The sequence below is a fragment of the Aotus nancymaae genome, unplaced genomic scaffold (genome assembly GCF_030222135.1).
Source record: "Aotus nancymaae isolate 86718 unplaced genomic scaffold, 86718_ANA_hifiasm-v0.15.2.pri h1tg000108l, whole genome shotgun sequence".
In the NCBI taxonomy this organism is placed as follows: Eukaryota; Metazoa; Chordata; class Mammalia; order Primates; family Aotidae; genus Aotus; species Aotus nancymaae.
This window is the reverse complement of record NW_026988523.1, coordinates 32053229-32061769: the sequence shown is the minus strand read 5'-3', so window position 1 is coordinate 32061769 and position 8541 is coordinate 32053229. Positions and strand designations below refer to the sequence as shown.

The window sequence follows — 8541 nt, the reverse complement described above, 5'->3', positions numbered from 1 at the left end:
ATAATAAGAAAACAATCCAATTTAAAAATGGGCAAAGGACCTGAATATTTCTCAAAAGAAGATAAACAAATAGCTAACAGGTTTTTTGAAAAAATGCTCAACATTACTAATCATCAGGTAAATGCAAATTAAAACCACAATGAGATATCACCTCACATCTTTTAAAACGTCTAGTATCAAAAAGGCAAAAGATAACAAGTTTTGGCAAGAGCATGAAGAAAAGGGAACCCTCGTACACATTGGTAAAAATGTAAATTGATACCATGATTATGGAAAACAATATGGAGGCTCCTCAAAAAATTAAAAATATTAATTAGAGTTTTTAACTTTTCTTCTGTTATCTGAATTATTTCTATTTCCTCTAGGGTCAGTTTTTAAAAATATAATATTGCTCTTTCTATTTCCTGCTCCTGACTTATTCATATGCTTAAATAATCTTAGTTGCCCATTTATATCAATAAAAAGATTATCTTTTTCCTGATTTGCATAAACAGGTCCATTTTTATACTAAGTAGAAATTTTGTGACAGGTTTAGGGAAGAAGTCTTTCAATTTGCAAGAAAATGGCTCTCAGGCTGCAAACTTCTCCTACCTCTAAATGTTATAATAAAGCAGGTTTTCCCATAGCACCAATATTTATACTAGATGCCTTTCAGACAATCTATTAGTTGGTCAACAAATACTGACAGAGCACCCACTACAGTCCAGGTACTCTCCTATATTTCTATATAGGAGATATATGTAGGAGATATTTCTATATAGGAGATAAAGTGGAAAATAAAGCACATGAATCCCGCCCTCAAGGAACTTACATTTAGTATTTGTAAGAAGTTTGTCCAATTTCTTTTGGAAAGAGTCATGTGGGATTTTGCTAGAGAGATTAGAAAGTAGATGTCCATATGTCTATGCTCTATACTATAAAGTAGAGGAGGGAGATGGGAATGACCACTGAGAAAGAGTCCCTTATACAAACCTTCAACTACTGTGCCTGTTTACAGTCCCACTTCTCATTCACACCTCCATCATACCTGCTAATTCTGAGTCTAGTGCTTTTCCAGGTTCAGATGGTCAGATCTGCCTTCACCTCTGCCATGCCCTCATAATACATTCTTGGCTGAGGCTTTCTACATTTATTTCAATAATGAACATTCTACCATCCACTTTCCATTTTCCATAAATTTACTGAAATCTCTTACTCAGTTATGATTCTCCTCTATTTCTGTTCATAATTCTAGTTTATTTTTTTCTTTTTGTATATTGAACCTTTTAGAAGATTTAGGGATTTTAGAATATATATATTTTTTAGTCCATCATCATCTTAAACAAACTCCTTTTACTTCTATAAGTAAAAAAGATACTTAAAATATAAATATAAGCTGAAGCCCTCTTTTTTGCTTGCCAAATTTTCCAGTATTATAATCATTTAAAATTATTTTGTTAGCCATTTCTTTTCAAAGTAGCCATCATGGGTTTTATCCAAAGCCCTCATTCAAGACTTCAGTTGTGACTTTTGAAGAGTAATTGGCCCTTAAAGACAGTTCTATATTAATCAATATATTTTTATTGTGTTCTTCTCCCTCAGTCTCCCAACCCCACTTCGCCTCTTCCTTTCTATACTATCCCCATACAAAATTAGACAGGGCTGTTAGATGGATCTGTTTCAAAAAAGAAGAAAAGGCAACCAAATCTTCTCTTTGGTAATGGTTGAGTTGTTTGGGACTTTTTGTATAGAAATCCAAATACTTTTTTTAAGCACTAGACAGAGAGCAATCTCTTTCCTTCTGTTGTCATTCCTCTCAGTCACCACCCACCCAGAGTATGGGTATTAATTAAATGGTCTTGAGTAAGCTCTAAAAAAGTGGGAATGCCTGTAAAAGAGTCACAGAGCTACTGTTTAGAGACAAGGCAAGATCCAACTCTAACTTTCTAAATATAAACTATAACAAAACCATAGACATTTAAAGTTGAAAGAGTTCTGTACCCTTCACTGTAAGTCACTCCTCCCTTAATTCTTCCCATGGCAAGACTTCTCTCATAACCTTGCCAACAGATCATGATACAGCTTCTATAGGAACAGTTCATTGCTTTAGTAATGGTCCAAGTCGTTGTCAGACAACTCTGCTCCTTAGAAAGTTCTTTAGAACTAGAGTCTGCTTTTTAGAAAGTTTTAAGCATTGATTCCAGCTGTGTTACCTGGCATTACACAAAATAAGAAACTCAAGGTAATGAAAAAACTATGGGTTCAGAGACATGCTTTCTTGAGGCATTTCAATTCTGAATCTTGACTCTGCCATTTGCTAGGTACATGTCTGTAGGCAAATTGCTTAACAGCTAAAAGCCTTAACTTCCTTATCTGTTAAAAGAGGATAATAACTACCTAAAAGGGCTGTGAGGATTAAGATAGCCCATGTAAAGCTCCTGACATGTCATAAGTGTTCAATGAGCATTAATTCCTTTCTCTTCCACACCCATAAAAACCCTGCAAGTATTTGAAGACAGTTATTATGTCTCCCGTAAGTGTTTCTTTCCAATCCAGCCTTGAACATACCCACTTCATCAGGAGACTGGCCCATGAGCTCCAGGGCTGGAAGATATAACTTACTCAACTCTAAACACTCCAGTTTCTGCATAGTGTTGAGAAATAGTTGGTACTCAGGCAATATTAACTAATCAGAACTAAGATGACCTTCACATGCCAATTCCAATTCCCAGAAGTCTTCTCCCTTTGGGGGGATGCTGAGAAATTGTTTATAGGTGTTAATTATCAGTAAGGATTTTTTTCCCCAAAATATAGTTCCCTTGTATGTTTCTCGATAATCAGGAAATTTGGAACAAGGTTTTTGCTCAATAGCAATGCTTAGCTTCAGCTTTCTGATATAATTACCCTTATTCCCACCCCATCATTAACTTGGCCTATATCTTTTATACTTGTTTGCATTGATCTTTTGTCTGTTTATTTCATCCTTGGACGAGGAGGCAAGGGTGTTTTAAAACATCCTCTATTTTCTTTAAATAGCTAAGAAAAAATTGAATCCAATTCTTATTTTCATTAAATATTCTCTACTAAGAAGGACCCAAATCTAGGAGATGATAAAAATGTTTGCCAGTTCAGCATCTCAGACTCATCTCGGTTCTTAGCTTGATGATTTCAACATCTCCCTTTCCCCTTTACAGAGAGAACACAGTAATACAGATGATCAGTTCCAAGCTCCTTGAATAGTAAAAATGTCTTTAAAAAGCAGATCTCAATCACATTTTTAAAATAGTACATCTTAAGTAAGCAAGACTTGCACACTAAGCAAGATTTTTTTTTTTCTAACTCTGCCTCTGGGCTAGGAGAGCAGAGCATTGAAACACCTGAATCAACTGGTATCTCCACTTCTGTCACATGGCTAAATAGGGGTCTTTATTTTTAAACACATGATTGACACCCCTCTCTCAGGGTTGGGTCAAATACAGGTCATCCTGTGGGCAGACAGAGGAATCAGATGACTTATGAGGTCCCTGCCAGCACTATGATTTGTCAAACAGAAATGTAATTATGTCCTTAGGTTAAAAAATAAGGGAGGGAAGCCAACACTACCTTGAAGATCCTTCAAAACTATAATCTCCAAAGTCAGTAAATGAATCAAGAAACCCCTTCCCCTTTCTTTTGATGCATCTGAAGCTAAGATTTCATTGAAAAAAGAAGGAAATAAAATTAAGACAACTGATAACAGAGGAGGAAAGATTGGGTTTGGTGGTGATAAATCAGGTCATTAAACCCAGAGGGTGTCTCCTTAACTGCGCAATTAGGGACTCAATAAAAGGTTCCAGCTCCTGCTGTCAGCTCATAACCCGCTGCCCCACGTTCTACCTGCTCTCACTTGTGAACCAGGTAAGTCCATCTGCTTGAGCATACTTGGGATTTCAGCTGCTGTTTTTCTTATGTGTGAGATTGTGAGAGGATTTCAGAGGAAACGCACTTTAAGTCTATGTCAACCCCTATTAATAATAAACTGGGAGCACCCACCGCCCAAATGCATTCCTTGCTTATGGAGTTCCATAAACTTCTCTGATCATTTTCCTTTTTAAAAAAAATATAAATTATTTGTGTGTCATAGGCATGAATATTATTCAACAAGGCACAGGATCATATCTCTAATACAATGAAAATGTAGAAATATTTAAAGGATGGGAAATGAATGACTAAGGGGTTGGGACACAGAATCGTGTCTTCTTGGTTAAAGCATGTTGTTTTCACCTGCAAACACAGGGGTTGATTTTTATGGTGTGACTTCTCTTTCCACTAGAAGCTTTACTAACTTTAAAGGTTATACCCTCCTAACCAGAAGAGGCTAGACTGAGCCAAAGGGAGAGAAGAGCAGATAGACATTCTCAGACAAGGCTGGAAGAATGGGTTCAACTCTACTGGCTTCATTTGTGCATTTTAATCCTTATGCTTGAGTTTTCTTACCACCTTCCTTTTGCAATGAAGCTTTATCTAAGCACATGAATGCTGCTGTTTACTGAAGGGTGGGGAGAATTGTCTCTTCTAATACCTACCTACGCGTTGTGGTGTGATATGATCTCACCACAATGTCTGGTACAAAACTAAATCACCCCTGGAGTTCAGATATAATATTTTAAGATACAGAATAGAGCAGGGGATGCAGTGGAGATGGGGGAGGAACAAAAAGGATGACCTTGGTATCTCCTTCCTGAAGGACCCATCCTGGAAAATGAGCTTTGTCTGTTCTTTCTCACAGCCTCTCTTGAGTTTGTAAAGATGCCTCGGCTCCTGAGAGATGTCCTCTGTGTAATTGAGACATTCCACAAATATGCCAGTGAGGACAGTAACCAGACAACACTGACCGGCAGAGAACTGAAGCAACTCCTCCAGGGCGAGTTTGGGGACTTTCTTCAGGTGAGCTACTCATAGAGCTGTGGAAATTCTTTCCCACTCACCCTTTCTTTACATTCCAAGCAAGATGAGCATGTGTGATCCCCATCCATTTTACACTTAGCTACCAGCTCTCAGCACTCACTGACTCTTGAATGACTATTTCCAATCTCAGTTCCCTATTCTGTGCAATTGCTTAGAGAAAATGAGTTTTTCATCACTGAGATTATTGCTTCCACAAAGCTGTCTTCTGAAAGGAGTCACAAACCCTTATGCATCAAAATACAACTCACAAATGATATAAATGCTCCTTCTTGGGCATAGCTCTCTGATAAAAAAAAAAAAAAATGGCATGCAGAACCAATAAATTCTTGCTATTCTGGGAAAGTTAACCAGTTACTGAGGAATGGGTTCAGTAAAATAGAATTCTTGGGAGACACTCAGGACACTGGACCACATAAAAATAAGCTAATTTCTCACTGTGTTTTCATGCAGCCATGTGTCCTTTATGCTGTGGAAAAAAAATTGAATCTTCTGAACATTGACAGTAATTACATCATCAGTTTTGATGAATTTGTTCTTGCAATCTTCAACTTGTTGAACCTCTGTTATCTTGACGTACAATCATTACTAAGTTCAGAATTAAGACAGGCGACTAAACCAGAGAAGGAGAAGCCAGATGATGTGAATCTTCAGACAGCCACTGGAGATGGTCAGTGGACAGCAGGAACTTCACTAACTCAAGAAGAGAGGATGCTTCCTTCAAGAATGGCATCCTCATCTCAGCTCATGCCTGAAGAAAATGGAGCAGTTGGAAACAACAGAGTGGACCCATGGAGAGAAGCCAAGACTCACAACTTTTCAGGAGAAGCATCTGAACACAATGACCCTAAGAACCAACACCTGCAAGGAGATGAACAGAGTCAGGAAGTGGCCCAAGATGTACCAACAACAGAAGACAATGAAGGCCAACTTAAGACAAAGAAGCCAATGGAAGAATCAAAACAGACCAGCAGTCCCACAGAGAGAAAGGGACAGGATAAGGAGGTCCCCCGAGAGAGAGATGAGCCAGCCAGGGAGCAAAGTGTTTCCAAGATAAGAGATCAGTTTGGAGAACAGGAAGGAAATTTGGGAACCCAAAGTTCACCAGCACAAGAAGCAACACAGAGACCATCTGAAGACCAGGAAGTTAGAATAGAAAAGGAGAAACACTCTAACACACAAGAACCACCCCTGCAAGGGGAAGATGAACCCAATTCAGAACATGCTGACATGCCAGAACAAGCTGCTGCCAGGAAACCATCTCAGACACAGAAATCAACTGATCCTGAGGATGTCTGTAGAACATTTGACAATCAAGAACCAGGAAAGGATGCTGACCAGACACCAGCTGAGACAAAGAATTCAGGTGAAACTGAGGATTATGGTAGAACATATGAGGCCCAAGAAAAAGAATGTGAAACAAAGGACCTGCAAGACCAAGGTGGTCACAGAAATGGTTCAGAATCATCTGACATGAGAGATGAAAGGAAAGAGAGGAGAGGCCCTGAGACGCATAGAACAGCAGGACAGAAAGAACATGACAGAAAAACTCGGCCACTAGTTCTGGAAACCCAAACACAGGATGGGAAGTATCAGGAACTCCAAGGATTATCAAAATCAAAAGATGCTGAAAAAGGTTCTGAGACACAATATCTAAGCTCAGAAGGAGGAGATCAACCTCACCCTGAACTTGAAGGAGCAGCAGTCTCAGGAGAAGAGGCAGAACACACTGAAGAAGGCACAGCAGAAGCATTTGTGAACAGCAAAAAAGCACCTGCGGCAGAAGGGACACTGGAGGCAAAAGAAAAGACGCGAGATTTAGCACCACTTGAGAAGCAGTCTGCAGGAGAAAACAGGAGGGTCACCAAGACTCATGACAAACCAGTTGAGGAGGAGGATGGTTACCAGAGGGAGGACCCTGAGTCACCAATCACACAGAACGATGAGGGGTCTTCTGAAACTCCCAACAGCCTGGCTTCAGAGGAAGGCAACAGCAGCTCAAAGACAGGTGAACTGCCTATGCAAGGGGATTCCCATAGTCAAGGGTACCCACATGGAGAGTCTGTGCAAGGAGGTCACAATAATAACCCAGGTACCCAGAGGCAGGGAACACCTGGTGAGAAAAACAGAGCTCAGGAGACAGTGGTGCTGGCAGTCAGAGGAGAGGATATACAGCTCACAGAGGACCAGGAACAGCCTGCCAGAGAAAAACACAAGAGTCAAGGCTCAGGAACCAAAGGCCCAAGTGCAGCTGTGGAGCCCAATGGACACCCAGAAGCACAGGAATCCACAAGAGATGAAAACAGAAAGTCCCTGGAAATAGAGATCACAGGTACCCTGGATGAAGACTTCACTGACCAGCTTTCTCTAATGCAGCTCCCTGGAAAGGGAGAGAGCAGAAATAAATTAAAGGTCCAAGGCCCAAGTAGCAAAGAAGAGAAAGGAAATACACCAGAGGCCCAGGATACTTTGTTAAAAAGGCTGGATGAGGACAATTCAGCCTCCCCTCAGATACAACTTGAAACAGAGGAACCTGTAACATTGGAGGAGGAAGATGAAAGTCCCCAAGAGCTGTCAGGAGAAGGTGATAGCCAACAAAGTCCAACCAAGAAAGAGCACAATTCTTCAGTCTCCTGGTCAAGTCTTAAAAAGCAGATGCAGAGAGACCAAGAGCCCCATTCTGTGGAGAAGAGTACGGTCCATTCCAGTCCACTATACCAGTACCTACAGCAGAAGATACTGCAGGAAACAAACATAAACCAAGAGGAGCATCAAAAGCAAGTTCAGATAGCTCAGGCATCAGGCCCAGGGCTTTGCGGTGTATCCCTCACCAGTGAGATCTCAGATTGTTCTGTCTTTTTCAACTACAGCCAAGCAACACAACCATACACCAGGGGACTTCCACTTGATGAGAGTCCTGCTGGTGCACAGGAAACACCAGCTCCCCAGGCCGGTCACCCTCAGAGAGAGAGGCTGGTACCACAAAGGGAGGCAAGCACCACAAAGCAATGAATCATTATCATCTCAACATGCTCCCATCTTCTCTCCCAATCACCCTCAATATTCACGTGTACACATTCATATTCAGATTAACAATCTTTTAAATTCCCTTCCTAAGTTTCTACAAGAGCAAATAATAAAGTATTCAGCAGTGGGAGCCACCACCAAAGAAACATCTGACCAAACAAATACAGTCTGTAAAACTCCTACCAGATAATGCTACTTCCAAGTGCCAGAATGGGCTTTGTCATGAGACAATGTATTTCAATGTACCTGTCATTAAAAATAGAAAAATTCCTTCCATATCTTTAGCAGGTGCCAATTTTTCCAACTGATTCATTGAATTTAAAATGTAGCAGTAAGAAATTATGAGACTCTGCAATACTCTCTCATAATCATAAAATATTAATTCATAGATATAGATTACTCTGCTTCGTGACATTTCCTAGAAGTATTTCAAGTTCATCCTAAAATTTTATCCTTCAGAATAACTTTAGATATCACCATAACTTAATTATGGTTTTCTAGCACTTGACTACTCATCCAACAAATTTTTATTAAATCCCACTCCTTACACAAACTGTTCATAGCTTCTGGCTCAAATAAACAATCAGAATA

General features: G+C 39.9%; 1 protein-coding gene across 1 annotated transcript; it reads left to right on the top strand.

The window, feature by feature from the left end:
* The first annotated feature begins 4767 nt into the window (after window positions 1-4767).
* Window positions 4768-7935, top strand: TCHHL1 (trichohyalin like 1). The gene is made up of 2 exons (XM_012462759.2): window positions 4768-4905; window positions 5377-7935. Exons 1-2 carry the CDS (start codon window positions 4768-4770, stop codon window positions 7933-7935), a joined length of 2697 nt encoding a protein of 898 aa, XP_012318182.2.
* Window positions 7936-8541: the final 606 nt, after the last annotated feature.

Bases quoted from the DNA above. Each gene is read 5' to 3' on its own strand.
- TCHHL1 (XM_012462759.2), top strand. From the start codon at position 4,768: ATGCCTCGGCTCCTGAGAGATGTCCTCTGTGTAATTGAGACATTCCAC. The intron at 4,906-5,376 runs GTGAGCTACTCA...GTTTTCATGCAG, and splicing joins AGTTTGGGGACTTTCTTCAG to CCATGTGTCCTTTATGCTGT.